At 52.4% G+C, this 15,219-nt stretch overlaps 1 protein-coding gene across 1 annotated transcript in view; it reads left to right on the top strand.

The window, feature by feature from the left end:
- Positions 1-14,772, top strand: part of LOC121839213 (BCL-6 corepressor-like) — a 71,861-nt gene extending 57,089 nt beyond the window's left edge. Inside the window, 2 exon segments of the mRNA XM_042296659.1 lie at positions 14,335-14,500; positions 14,658-14,772. Of these exon segments, the coding sequence (XP_042152593.1) occupies positions 14,335-14,500; positions 14,658-14,770 (279 nt within the window). The 3' untranslated portion in view covers positions 14,771-14,772.
- The last annotated feature ends 447 nt before the right edge of the window (positions 14,773-15,219 follow it).

Raw genomic sequence — 15,219 nt, 5'->3', positions numbered from 1 at the left:
TGAGCCTGTGGATTAGTTCCAGCAGGGCTGCCTGAAAGGACTGGCACTGCTCGCAGGAAACCAACCATTAATGCTGTTTGGAACGCATGACTCGTCCTCTCGCTCCCTTCCTCCTCCCTTCATCCCCGTCTTCTTACTCTCCAATGCAAAACATGGTAGTTTTAAAGGAGACTGCAGTAGAAAGACAACCTTTTGAGACGCGGGGAGATGAGCCGGGGGTAGAGAGGTTCTCAAACTGAATGTGGTTTTTACCTGAGGTGGACAGCAGGACAGATAGAGTTGGTGTTGGAGGGAATTGGTAGTGTGTTCTATGAAATGGGAAGATGAAACAGTTTGGAGGTGGGAGAAATGGTTTCCCTCTAGATCAAAGGTAGGGCTGATTTTAGTAGACCAGCGTCTGTGTCCAGGGTTTTGAGTGTGTGTGTGCTCTTCGTAGTGTGTGTACTGGAGGCAGTGAGGCATGCGCTCCAGACGGAGCTCTTTGATTAAAACGAGAGGAGAGGAGGAGGAGGGCAGATTTAATCCTGTAGCGTCCACTCTCCTCCTCCCTTCCCTTGTTCTTCTTCTCCTCCGCTAGCCCTGTCCGCCCCTGAGCCCTCTCTCCCTCCCTCGGTCCCCGCTCGGCGCCGCTAGACATGGCTGCTGTGTTTGAGCGTAAACCCAACGGCATCTTGTTTTTCTAGCCTTCAGGGTTTTTTCCTCCCCTCCCTCTGTCTCTCTCTCCCTCGCTTCCTCTCTCTCTCCCTCCTTCACTTCCTCCCTCTGTCTCTCTCTCTCTCCTTCACTTCCTCCCTCCCTCTCTCCCTGGCTCCCTCCCTCCTTCAGCGGGCCCCCGACAGGAAGCTTTTCTAACTGCCTGCGTGTGATAAGCCACAAGCAGCTCCCTGGGGCCGCCCGCACTCTCTCTCTCACGCACACAGCGCAGCACGGAACAGCAGACAGTGAGCACTGTAGAGAATGCAGAGCAAGAGAGAGAGGAAGACTGTGAAATACGACAGGGCCGTGAGGCCGGGCCTTTCAATGTGCCGCTCCCTCCCTCCCCTCCCTCCCTTCCTCTCCTCCTCCCCCTCCACTCCACACGCTGGGCTTGCCGCCTGCCTGCCTGCCTGCCTGCCTGCCTGCTTTTGTTTCACAGCCCCTCCAAAACAAGTTCCAGTCAGTGTGCAGAACTGGGAGGCTCCGTTGGATCGATCTCTCCCGCAATCTTCACACATGTATCACTTAGCCTTAGGACTGCCTTTAATTACACACACTCACAGCACACACACGCACGCACTCACTCACAGCACACACACACACACGCACTCACAGCACAATCACACCACACACATGCAAATTCACACTCGGATTGTGGAATATCACTCCGGCAGCAGTGCATAATCTCAATTCCTGGTGTGTGTGTGTGTGTGTGTGTGTGTGTGTGTGTGTGTGTGTGTGTGTGTGATGTATATATCTACAGTGAGTCTTGTGTATTTGTGTGTGTTTGTGAGTGGAATGAGGATCTGTGGTGAGGCATGGCGTTGGTTTGTGCTTCTTACTGTGGTTCCAAGAGACTGTTGTTTTTATCTGCTTGAATGGTTGACTTTGGTCATGCAGCCATTTCCATAGTCTCTCTGATCACAGCATCTATTCATTATTATAACTGGGAGAGAGCAGCTATCAGTTCACCACTAATAGTATTTAGATTTTATTCAGCTGTTTGACTTTGTCTAATTTATTCAGATGAATTGGGTGTATTTGTTAAATAGGGAATATCTAGATCATTTGTGACTTTGTTTGCCGTTAAAATAAGCGATAGGATCCACCATGTTGCTTGCTTCTGTCATGTAGGTGAGGTCAATGTTCATGGATGGAAGGAGGTGAGGGAAGGAGGTGAGGGAAGGAGGTGAGGGAAGGATAGAAAGTGCATAGTACTGAGACTGGTCCTCCTGTCTTTGTGTTGTCACTCGCTTGTCACCGACCAGCTAGCAGCTCCATACAAACACACACACACTCGACACAGTGCGTCTCCACTCAACACACACACAGCCCTGCCGGCTGTCGCTCTTACATTGCCATTTTTGTCATTTAGCAAACGCTTATCCAGAGTGACTTACATACATTTAATATAATATTTGTGTATTTTAATTTTACTGGTCCTCCGTAGGAATGGAACCCACAATGAGCTACACGGGGACCAGCCAAAAGCCCTTTGACATGCACACACACTCATTTCCTGCATATTTCAGAATCCTTTAGTCTTTGCGATGCGTGTCGTGACACATAAGTGGTCTCTCTCTCTCTCTCTCTCTCTCCCCCTCGCTATATCTCTCTCTCCCCCTCGCTATATCTCTCTCTCTCTCTCTCTCTCTCCCCCTCGCTATATCTCTCTCTCTCCCCCCTCGCTATATCTCTCTCTCTCTCTCTCTTCACAATCCTGCCGTGCCGAGGATGCCAATGGGATATGTTAATGAGGCTGGGTTGAAAATGAGTCAAGGCTTTGTCCTGTACCTGCCAGAACTAATAACACACACCGGGATGGGCACACCTAATTGTACTCATTTGCATGCTTACGTGTCCGAAGTAACTGATTGTCCTCACACATGCTATCCATAAAAAACACTGGAGGTTTTACTTCCTCAAGAGTTCACACGAATGACCTTTAAAAACACACGTGCAGCACATTCAATAGAGACACTCATAAAGGCTAACAAACACCTATAGCTCTGCCCTCTAAAAATGCATGCTCACGCCATCTCTTTCACCCGCTCGCTCTCTCTCTCTCACACACACACAGGCCCTTATGTGAGAGTGCTGTAGGGTGTTATCGCAGCTCGTATCCTCCTCTCTTGTCTGTCTGCCAGACCTCAGAGACACAGCCGTTCAGACACATCCCCAGTGCGTGCACACACACACGCACGCACGCACACACACACACACACACACCCTCTCCATATCCCCAGGCCCCCCACTGCTCTCTCAACACCCCCCCTCCCCCTCCTCTCTCGCCACACTCCCCCTTCAACGCTGTACTCCCACTCACTGGCTGGATGAGTACATGAAAAAAGCCAGAGAAAGGAGAGGGAGAAAGGAGAGATCACGCCCGCTCAATTAAAAGCTCCACTTAGTGTGCCCCGGCCTTTTCACGCTCCCCTCACGCTCCCTTCTCCCTGCTCCTCTGTTCTTTTCTCTCCATCGTAATACACTGTGTGGTCTCCTAGTCTTTGTCTGCTGGTGAATGCAGGGTAAAATTAGAACCAGCATCAGAGAGAGCTCTAAACCACGCTGTTGTTTTTCACTTCCTGATTATCTAAACGGCGCCGGCCTAGATGACGCTTAGGACACAGTGAAAAATGGAGAGTATGCCTGTGTAGCGTGTGTGTATGTCCGAGTGTGTGTGTGTGTCCCAGTCTGTCAAGTGTTAGTAGATGAGAAACAAGGCTTCAGCATTCTCAAGGTTGGAATCTCTCTCCCGCTCTCCTCGCTCTAACCTCCATATGCATTTAAATTCTAACACTTCTTTGTGAGACTTGTCTATCATACTGTATGTGTGGTTTGTGAGGGAGTTAGGCTTGTGAGGGAGTGTGTGTGGTTGTGTTCTCTAGGTGATAGAGTAGCTAGAGGGTTAACAGTCTGTGGGGGGGGTGAGCTGGAAGGCCATCCTCCCTGAGGAGGAAGAGATTAAAGAGGAACTATGAAAGATGAGCGGGAGGTGGGTGTTTTACTGCGACGGGAAAGAAATCAACAACCCTGTGCTCTCCACTGTGCTCCTCTCCTCTGGCGGCCATTAAAGCTGTGCTTTATCATGTGTTTAATGCCCCGCTTAGCTCCACCGACCGACCAGCCGGCTGGAAAACAGACAGACCTCCACAGCTCACTACAGCCCGCTGTGCTTTTAATATGTGGAGCTGTACCATGTACACGTTCATAGCAGAATTGGGCCTAGTAGCTACCACACCACAGTAGTAGACTAGTAGCTACCACACAACAGTAGTAGACTAGTAGCTACCACACTACAGTAGTAGACTAGTAGCTACCACACCACAGTAGTAGACTAGTAGCTACCACACCACAGTAGTAGACTAGTAGCTACCACACCACAGAAGTAGACTAGTAGCTACCACACTACAGTAGTAGACTAGTAGCTACCACACTACAGTAGTAGACTAGTAGCTACCACACCACAGTAGTAGACTAGTAGCTACCACACCACAGTAGTAGACTAGTAGCTACCACACCACAGTAGTAGACTAGTAGCTACCACACCACAGTAGTAGACTAGTAGCTACCACACCACAGTAGTAGACTAGTAGCTACCACACCACAGTAGTAGACTAGTATCAAATCAAATGTATTTACATAGCCCTTCGTACATCAGCTGATATCTCAAAGTGCTGTACAGAAACCCAGCCTAAAACCCCAAACAGCAAGCAATGCAGGTGTAGAAGCACGGTGGCTAGGAAAAACTCCCTAGAAAGGCCAAAACCTAGGAAGAAACCTAGAGAGGAACCAGGCTATGTGGGGTGGCCAGTCCTCTTCTGGCTGTGCTGGGTGGAGATTATAACAGAACATGGCCAAGATGTTCAAATGTTCATAAATGACCAGCATGGTCATATAATAATAAGGCAGAACAGTTGAAACTGGAGCAGCAGCACGGTCAGATGGACTGGGGACGGCAAGGAGTCATCATGTCAGGTAGTCCTGGGGCATGGTCCTAGGGCTCAGGTCCTCCGAGAGAGAGCAGGAGAGAATTAGAGAACGCACACTTAGATTCACACAGGACACCGAATAGGACAGGAGAAGTACTCCAGATATAACAAACTGACCCTAGCCCCCGACACAAACTACTGCAGCATAAATACTGGAGGCTGAGACAGGAGGGGTCAGGAGACACTGTGGACCCATCCGAGGACACCCCGGACAGGGCCAAACAGGAAGGATATAACCCCACCCACTTTGCCAAAGCACAGCCCCCACACCACTAGAGGGATATCTTCAACCACCAACTTACCATCCTGAGACAGGGCCGAGTATAGCCCACAAAGATCTCCGCCATGGCACAACCCAAGGGGGGGGCGCCAACCCAGACAGGATGACCACATCAGTGAATCAACCCACTCAGGTGACGCACCCCTTCCAGGGACGGCATGAGAGAGCCCCAGTAAGCCAGTGACTCAGCCCCTGTAATAGGTTTAGAGGCAGAGAATCCCAGTGGAAAGAGGGGAACCGGCCAGGCAGAGACAGCAAGGGCGGTTCGTTGCTCCAGAGCCTTTCCGTTCACCTTCCCACTCCTGAGCCAGACTACACTCAATCATATGACCCACTGAAGAGATGAGTCTTCAGTAAAGACTTAAAGGTACAGGTGGTAGTAGCTACCACACTACAGTAGTAGACTAGTAGCTACCACACCACAGTAGTAGACTAGTAGCTACCACACCACAGTAGTAGACTAGTAGCTACCACACTACAGTAGTAGACTAGTAGCTACCACACCACAGTAGTAGACTAGTAGCTACCACACCACAGTAGTAGACTAGTAGCTACCACACCACAGTAGTAGACTAGTAGCTACCACACCACAGTAGTAGACTAGTAGCTACCACACCACAGTAGTAGACTAGTAGCTACCACACTACAGTAGTAGACTAGTAGCTACCAGCTAGTAGACTGGTGGCGGCTGCGCCTCGGTAGTAGACTGGTGGCGGCAGCCCCTCGGTAGTAGACTGGTGGCGGCAGCCCCTCGGTAGTAGACTGGTGGCGGCAGCCCCTCGGTAGTAGACTGGTGGCGGCAGCCCCTCGGTAGTAGACTGGTGGCGGCAGCCCCTCGGTAGTAGACTGGTGGCGGCAGCCCCTCGGTAGTAGACTGGTGGCGGCAGCCCCTCGGTAGTAGACTGGTGGCGGCAGCCTCGGTAGTAGACTGGTGGCGGCAGCCCCTCGGTAGTAGACTACCACGTCTCGGTAGTAGACTGGTGGCGGCAGCCCCTCGGTAGTAGACTGGTAGCTACCACGTCTCGGTAGTAGACTGGTGGCGGCAGCCCCTCGGTAGTAGACTGGTAGCTACCACGTCTCGGTAGTAGATTGGTGGCGGCAGCCCCTCGGTAGTAGATTGGTAGCTACCACGCCTCGGTAGTAGACTGGTGGCGGCAGCCCCTCGGTAGTAGACTGGTGGCGGCAGCCCCTCGGTAGTAGACTGGTGGCGGCAGCCCCTCGGTAGTAGACTGGTGGCGGCAGCGGTAGTAGACTGGTGGCGGCAGCCTCGGTAGTAGACTGGTGGCGGCAGCCTCGGTAGTAGACTGGTGGCGGCAGCCTCGGTAGTAGACTGGTGGCGGCAGCCTCGGTAGTAGACTGGTGGCGGCAGCCCTCGGTAGTAGACTGGTGGCGTAGACAGCCTCGGTAGTAGACTGGTGGCGGCAGCCTCGGTAGTAGACTGGTAGCTACCACGTCTCGGTAGTAGACTGGTGGCGGCAGCCCCTCGGTAGTAGACTGGTAGCTACCACGTCTCGGTAGTAGACTGGTGGCGGCAGCCCCTCGGTAGTAGACTGGTGGCGGCAGCCCCTCGGTAGTAGACTGGTGGCGGCAGCCTCTCGGTAGTAGACTGGTGGCGGCAGCCCCTCGGTAGTAGACTGGTGGCGGCAGCCCCTCGGTAGTAGACTGGTGGCGGCAGCCCCTCGGTAGGAGACTGGTGGCGGCAGCCCCTCGGTAGTAGACTGGTGGCGGCAGCCTCGGTAGTAGACTGGTGGCGGCAGCCTCGGTAGGAGACTGGTGGCGGCAGCCTCGGTAGAGACTGGTGGCGGCAGCCTCGGTAGGAGACCCTCGGTAGTAGACTGGTGGCGGCAGTCCCTCTGTAGTAGACTGGTGGCGGCAGCCTCTCGGTAGTAGACTGGTAGCTACCATGCCTCGGTAGTGGACTGGTGGCGGCAGCCTCGGTAGTAGACTGGTAGGGGCAGCCCCTCTGTAGTAGACTGGTGGTGGCAGCCCCTTGGTAGTAGACTGGTAGCTACCACGCCTCGGCAGTAGACTGGTGGCGGCTGTGCCGCGGTAGTAGACTGGTGGCGGCTGCGCCATGGTAGTAGACTGGTGGCGGCTGTGCCGCGGTAGTAGACTGGTGGTGGCCGCGCAGCGGTGGTAGACATCCATAAAGCAGCTCTTGAGCAATGAGGCGAAGGACACGTTTGCTTTCAGCGCTGAAGTGTTGTTGTTGAAGTAGTGTGTTTGAGTGGAGAGGGACTGTAGGGTCTATGTTTGAGCACTGTTGGTGCGCTGTTTTTGGAGAAGAGTCCATTTAAGAAGAGTGGGGGCTGCTGGTCGTTTGAACACTGTGTACTGTGTTATGGTCTATTTTGTTGTCCACCAGGCATGCCAACCGCAATGCCAACTCTCGCTGTTTAGCGCATTAGTTGCCACGGCACTGGCAGTAGCAGGAGTTGGACTCATTTGTTGCCACGGCAGCCATACGACCACGCTGTATCTAAAGATACATACACCTTCTCTGTGTATGTGTGTGCTCAGCTCACAGCACCGCGGTGGGGAGCTGTGAATGAATTCTATGAATACGGGTCGGGAGGGAGGGCACGTCAAAGCTGCGCTACGCTAGCTGAATGCTAATGTCTGTGTGGAGTGCTGCTGCTAGTCTCCATCTTTCTCACTCTCTTTCTCTGGACCTCTCTCTTTCCACACTTCGCTACCCTGGTTCCTTCTGTTTGTCTGGGGTTGTGTGTGTGGTTTGATGCTAGCCACACTGGGCTGACTGGAAGGGTGTGTGTGGTTTGTTAACGACGCCAACCGCGCTGCGCAGCGCTGTCTGACACGGGTAAATGAGCACATAGACAGAAGAGAGACTGCTGTCGACTTGATGCTTATATGGCTTTATTCTGCAGTTCTCATTCTGACTGGATTCTATCATTAACAATATACTACAGGACTACATATTTCCGTTATCGAGAACGTTTTAGGTATATACATTCATATGCTATGCTTTTGTAACAACCCTGGGTTTATAAATGCTGAAATCGCGCCACGGACTTCCGGATAGAAGGTCGATGGTCTGAGACCTGCTCCCTGCTGTTTCATTACATTGGTGTCAGAAGAGATCGGACCTCCGGCTAGAAGATGGAGGGTTGGAGACCTGTTCCCTGCTGTTTCATTACATTGGTGTCAGAAGAGATCGGACCTCCGGCTAGAAGGTGGAGGGTTGGAGACCTGCTCAATGCTGTTTCATTACATTGGTGTCAGAAGAGATCGGACCTCCGGCTAGAAGATGGAGGGTTGGAGACCTGCTCCCTGCTGTTTCATTACATTGGTGTCAGAAGAGATCGGACCTCCGGCTAGAAGGTGGAGGGTCGGAGACCTGCTCAATGCTGTTTCATTACATTGGTGTCAGAAGAGATCGGACCTCCGGCTAGAAGGTGGAGGGTCGGAGACCTGCTCCCTGCTGTTTCATTACATTGGTGTCAGAAGAGATCGGACCTCCGGCTAGAAGGTGGAGGGTCGGAGACCTGCTCCCTGCTGTTTCATTACATTGGTGTCAGAAGAGATCGGACCTCCGGCTAGAAGGTGGAGGGTTGGAGAACTGCTCCCTGCTGTTTCATTACATTGGTGTCAGAAGTGATCGGACCTTGCATCCACGACAGTGCGTGTGCTTGGCCGGTGAGTGCATTCCTATAAGGCCAACTAGAGTTATCGCAATGCCTAGAAGTGTCTACCTCTAACGTCCTTCATACTGGACTCAAACATACAACTGGTATCCACAAGTTCATCTGAGGCTGGGGAAGTAAATGAAGGGCCTCATTGCCAAAATCACGAAGTATCCTCTTAAGGCCAGGCACAGAAAGTGAAAGTAAGTGAATTGAAATTGAATCCCTCCTCAATGGAAAAATAATTGGCAGTTTTTAAAATTCCAAACCTGAATTCAATTTGGTTTAATCCCCTTTACTGAATGGAGTTGGGTGGGGAGAAACAATTTAATGGCCCCTGCTTCCCTGCTGTTGGGTTAAAGAAGCTCTCTGCTAGGAGCCATTCCGGCTCAAACATACTCTCCAGTGGCTCAGAATCACAGGTTTTTAGGAGCAACTGCGCAGCCATTGTGGATATGGTCCATAACTGGCCAGCCTGAGCCATCACACACAGCCATCCAAATCCATTACCCAGATGTTAGTAGGAAATATATGGGACCGTTCAGGAGGGACAGATTGACTGGGCTATTTTGAGCCGCCCAGGCAGCCGTTTGATAAGACTTATTGAAAAATGAAAGGCTCGGCGACCACTCCACAGCATTTGCATAGAGATGGGAATCAGAGCGGAGGCTCCTGTAATGGCTTACCTTTCACTGCCCTGGTTGAGAGGATGAGGGATGAGAACCGCACAGATCCAGTTCTCTGGACCAGTTCCAGTTCGATATCTCTTGGACACCATCTTCTGATATTAGAAGGACTGGCTAAGATGAGCTAGGTAGTGTTGAGTCAGTCTGATACAGCTAGTGTAGTATGCACTTGATATTAGGACTGGCTAAGAGGGGCTAGGTAGTGTTGAGTCAGTCTAATACAGCTAGTGTAGTATGCACTTGATATTAGGACTGGCTAAGAGGGGCTAGGTAGTGTTGAGTCAGTCTGATACAGCTAGTGTAGTATGCACTTGATATTAGGACTGGCTAAGAGGGGCTAGGTAGGGTTGAGTCAGTCTGATACAGCTAGTGTAGTATGCACTTGATATTAGGACTGGCTAAGAGGGGCTAGGTAGTGTTGAGTCAGTCTAATACAGCTAGTGTAGTATGTACTTGATATTAGGACTGGCTAAGAGGGGCTAGGTAGTGTTGAGTCAGTCTGATACAGCTAGTGTAGTATGCACTTGATATTAGGACTGGCTAAGAGGGGCTAGGTAGTGTTGAGTCAGTCTGATACAGCTAGTGTAGTATGTACTTGATATTAGGACTGGCTAAGAGGGGCTAGGTAGTGTTGAGTCAGTCTGATACAGCTAGTGTAGTATGCACTTGATATTAGGACTGGCTAAGAGGGGCTAGGTAGTGTTGAGTCAGTCTGATACAGCTAGTGTAGTATGCACTTGATATTAGAAGGACTGGCTAAGAGGGGCTAGGTAGTGTTGAGTCAGTCTGATACAGCTAGTGTAGTATGCACTTGATATTAGGACTGGCTAAGAGGGGCTAGGTAGTGTTGAGTCAGTCTGATACAGCTAGTGTAGTATGTACTTAATATTAGGACTGGCTAAGAGGGTCTACGTAGGGTTGAGTCAGTCTGATACAGCTAGTGTAGTATGTACTTGATATTAGGACTGGCTAAGAGGGGCTAGGTAGTGTTGAGTCAGTCTGATACAGCTAGTGTAGTATGTACTTGATATTAGGACTGGCTAAGAGGGTCTACGTAGGGTTGAGTCAGTCTGATACAGCTAGTGTAGTATGTACTTGATATTAGGACTGGCTATGAGGGTCTAGGTAGGGTTGAGTCAGTCTGATACAGATAGTGTAGTATGTACTTGATATTAGGACTGGCTAAGAGGGTCTAGGTAGGGTTGAGTCAGTCTGATACAGATAGTGTAGTATGTACTTGATATTAGGACTGGCTAAGAGGGGCTAGGTAGTGTTGAGTCAGTCTGATACAGATAGTGTAGTAGGTACTATACTGAGGAATAACACAGGGTCTAGGTAGGGTTGAGTCAGTCTGATACAGATAGGGTAGTAGGTACTTATACTGAGGAATAACACAGGGTCTAGGTAGGGTTGAGTCAGTCTGATACAGATAGTGTAGTAGGTACTGATACGGGGTCTAGGTAGGGTTGAGTCAGTCTGATACAGCTAGTGTAGTAGGTACTCTACTAGGAATAACACAGGGTCTAAGTAGGGTTGAGTCAGTCTGATACAGATAGTGTAGTAGGTACTAACTGAGGAATAACACAGGGTCTAGGTAGGGTTGAGTCAGTCGGATACAGATAGTGTAGTAGGTATTATACTGAGGAATAACACAGGGTCTAGGTAGGGTTGAGTCAGTCTGATACAGATAGTGTAGTAGGTATTATACTGAGGAATAACACAGGGTCTAGGTAGGGTTGAGTCAGTCTGATACAGATAGTGTAGTAGGTATTATACTAGGAATAACACAGGGTCTAGGTAGGGTTGAGTCAGTCGGATACAGATAGTGTAGTAGGTATTATACTGAGGAATAACACAGGGTCTAGGTAGGGTTGAGTCAGTCGGATACAGATAGTGTAGTAGGTATTATACTGAGGAATAACACAGGGTCTAGGGTTGAGTCAGTCTGATACTGTAATGGTCTTCCTGTTGTGAAGGAGAAGCGGACCAAAATGCGGCGTGATTATACTGATTCATGTTTAATAACAAAAAGGAATAAACATGAACACTACAAAAACAAAGAATGTGGAAAACCAAAACAGTCCTATCTGGTGCAAACACAGAGACAGGAACAATCACCCACAAACACACAGTGAAACCCAGGCTACCTATATATGGTTCCCAATCAGAGACAATGACTAACACCTGCCTCTGATTGAGAACCATATCAAACCAGACATAGAAATAGACAAACAAGACATCCAACATAGAATGCCCAACCAGATCACACCCTGACCAACCAAAACATAGAAACATACAAAGCAAACTATGGTCAGGGTGTGACAGTACCCCCCCCCACAGTGAAACCCAGGCTACCTAAATATGGTTCCCAATCAGAGACAATGACTAACACCTGCCTCTGATTGAGAACCATATCAGGCCAGACATAGAAATAGACAAACAAGACATCCAACATAGAATGCCCAACCAGATCACACCCTGACCAACCAAAACATAGAAACATACAAAGCAAACTATGGTCTTGGTGTGACAGTACACCCCCCCCAACGTGCGAACCTATAGGGGAGGGTCTGGGAGGGCATCTGTCCGCGGTGGCGGCTCTGGTGCTGGACGTGGCCCCCACTTCACCATAGTCTTAGTCCCCCACCTTGTCCCCTTCCGTGGCCTCCTAGCCACCGCGACCTTACTCCTAGCCACCGCTGACCCCACTGGACAGAGGGGCAGCTCGGAACAGAGGGGCGGAAGCTCTGGACAGAGGCGCAGAAACCCTGGACAGAGGGGCAGCTCGGGACAGAGGGGCGGAAGCTCTGGACAGAGGGGCGGAAGCTCTGGACAGAGGGGCAGCTGCTCGGGACAGAGGGGCAGATGCTCGGGACAGAGGGGCAGCTGCTCGGGACAGAGGGTCAGCTGCTCGGGACAGAGGGTCAGCTGCTCGGGACAGAGGGGCAGCTGCTCGGGACAGAGGGGCAGCTGCTCGGGACAGAGGGGCAGCTGCTCGGGACAGAGGGGCAGCTGCTCGGGACAGAGGGGCAGCTGCTCAGGACAGAGGGGCTCTGGCGGCCCCTGGCTGACTGGCGGCACTGGCGGCCCCTGGCTGACTGGCGGCACTGGCGGCCCCTGGCTGACTGGCGGCACTGGCGGCCCCTGGCTGACTGGCGGCACTGGCGGCCCCTGGCTGACTGGCGGCACTGGCGGCCCCTGGCTGACTGGCGGCACTGGCGGCTCCTGGCAGACTGGCGGCCCCTGGCTGACTGGCGGCACTGGCGGCCCATGGCCGACTGGCGGCACTGGCGGCCCATGGCCGACTGGCGGCACTGGCGGCCCCTGGCCCTGGCGGCACTGGCGGCCCCTGGCCGACTGGCGGCACTGGCGGCCCCTGGCAGACTGGCGGCACTGGCGGCGCTGGGCAGACGGGTGGCTCAGGCGGCGCTGGGCAGACGGGAGGCTCAAACGGCGCTGGGCAGACAGGAAGCTCCGGCAACGCTGGAGAGGCGGGCTCTGGCAGCGCTGTACTGAGTAGCTCTCGTAGCGCCGAACAGGCGGGAGACTCCGGCAGCGCTGGAGAGGCGAGGTGCACTGTAGGCCTGATGCGTGGTGCTGGCACTGGTGGTACTGGCCCGAGGACACGCACAGGAAGCCTGGTACGGGGAGCTGCTACCGGAGGGCTGGGGTGTGGAGGTGGTACTGGATAGACCGGACCGTGCAGGCGCACTGGAGCTCTTGAGCACCGAGCCTGCCCAACCTTACCTGGTTGAATGCTCTCGGTCGCCCTGCCAGTGCGGCGAGGTGGAATAGCCCGCACTGGGCTATGCAGGCGAACCCGGGGACACCGTGCGCAAGGCTGGTGCCATGTAAGCCGGCCCAAGGAGACGCACTGGGGACCAGATGCGTAGAGCCGGCTTAATGGCATTTGGCTCGACGCTCAATCTAGCCCGGCCGATACGCGGAGCTGGAATATACCGCACCGGGCTATGCACCCGCACTGGGGACACCGTGCGCACCACTGCATAACACGGTGCCTGCCCGGTCTCTCTAGCCCCCCGGTAAGCACAGGGAGTTTGTGCAGGTCACCTACCTGGCATAGCCATACTCCCTGTGAGCCCCCCCCAATACATTTTTGGGGCTGACTCTCGGGCTTCCATCCGCTTCGCCGTGCTGCCTCCTCATACCTGCGCCTCTCAGCTTTCGCCGCCTCCAGTTCTTCCTTGGGACGGCGATATTCTCCAGGCTGAGCCCAGGGTCCTACACCGTCCAGTTCGTCCTCCCATGTCCATAAATCCTTATGTTTCTCCTGCTGTTGCTGTTGCCTGTTACCACGCCACTTGGTCCATTGTGGTGGGTGAAACAAGACACGCAACATAGAATGCCCAACCAGAACCACACCCTGGCCAGACAAAAATAGACAAACAAGACATCCAACTATAGAGGGTGTGACCAGATCACAGTGAGTAGGTAAAACATGAAACATACGGGGTCAAACTATGGTTGAGTGACAGATACAGATAGTGTAGTAGGTATTATACTGAGGAATAACACAGGGTCTTGGTAGGGTTGAGTCAGTCGGATACAGATAGTGTAGTAGGTTATTATACTGAGGAATATCACAGGGTCTAGGGTTGAGTCAGTCTGATACAGATAGTGTAGTAGGTATTATACTGAGGAATAACACGGGGTCTAAGTCGGGTTGAGTCAGTCTGATACAGATAGTGTAGTAGGTCCTCTACTGAGGAATAACACAGGGTCTAGGTAGGGTTGAGTCAGTCTGATACAGAGGGGTTAGAGGAGACCCTAACCCCTCGGTCTCCTGTCTGTGGAGACCCTAACCTCTCTGTCCCCTGTCTGTGGAGACCCTAACCCCTCTGTCCCCTGTCTGTGAATACCCTAACCCCTCTGTCTCCTGTCTGTGGAGACCCTAACCCCTCTGTCTCCTGTCTGTGGAGACCCTAACCCCTCTGTCTCCTGTCTGTGGAGACCCTAACCCCTCTGTTCCCTGTCTGTGGAGACCCTAACCCCTCTGTTCTCTGTGGCCTATCTAGGATGTAGTGCTGTACTGCCTGGAGAACAGGTGTGTGACGTCAATCACCGTGACAACGCGGGCTACTGTGCGCTGCACGAGGCATGTGCACGTGGCTGGCTTGCTATCACTCAGCACCTGCTGGAGCACGGTGCCGGCGTCAACTGTAGCGCCCAGGAAGGCACCAGGTAGACACACACACACACACACACACACTTAAGCATGGACATTCACTTTCTCTCTCACTAACACACAGGCTAGACATATGGACATGGACAATTGCCTTCCAAGGCTCTGTACATAACGCGAGTGTGTGTGTGGCGTGTCTGTCTCCCTCCCCCCCAGGCCCCTCCATGACGCGGTGGAGAATGACCATCTGGAAGTGGTCCGTCTGCTGCTGTCCTACGGAGCTGACCCAACCCTGGCTACGTACTCTGGCCGCAGCCTCCTCCGCATGACACACTCCCACGGCATGGAGGGATTCCTCTCTGGTGAGACTGCTTTAGAGATGTTGTGTGTGTGTGTTCCTCATCTGTGGAGGACACAGTATCATCCTCGGGAGTTGCCTGCGTTACCCCACTATCAGGTTACTTAGCAACAGCTGTAGAGGGGTCATCCTCTAAGGGCTGGCCCTTGTGAGCGGTGCAGTGAGGGGGAGAGAGGTTGCCTGACGACTCAAACGGAATACTTCCACTGTTCTATGTTCACTACATACTTCAGTCTGAGACTTCAGTCTGAGGTTGACTGCCGTCAGGGAGGTCGTTGGTGGGGACGTCAGGGAGGTCATTGGTGGGGACGTCAAAACAAAGTCACCGGCGATTGGATCAATGACAAACTTTCAAAACACGGCTTTGCCTACGTGTGTTCTGGCTCTGGCCCAACCCAGCGATTTCTGGGGGCCAGGACA

This window comes from Oncorhynchus tshawytscha, linkage group LG14, assembly GCF_018296145.1.
Source record: "Oncorhynchus tshawytscha isolate Ot180627B linkage group LG14, Otsh_v2.0, whole genome shotgun sequence".
NCBI classification, from domain to species: domain Eukaryota; kingdom Metazoa; phylum Chordata; class Actinopteri; order Salmoniformes; family Salmonidae; genus Oncorhynchus; species Oncorhynchus tshawytscha.
The sequence above is the reverse complement of the archived record's forward strand: the minus strand, read 5'-3'. Positions and strand labels throughout refer to the sequence as shown.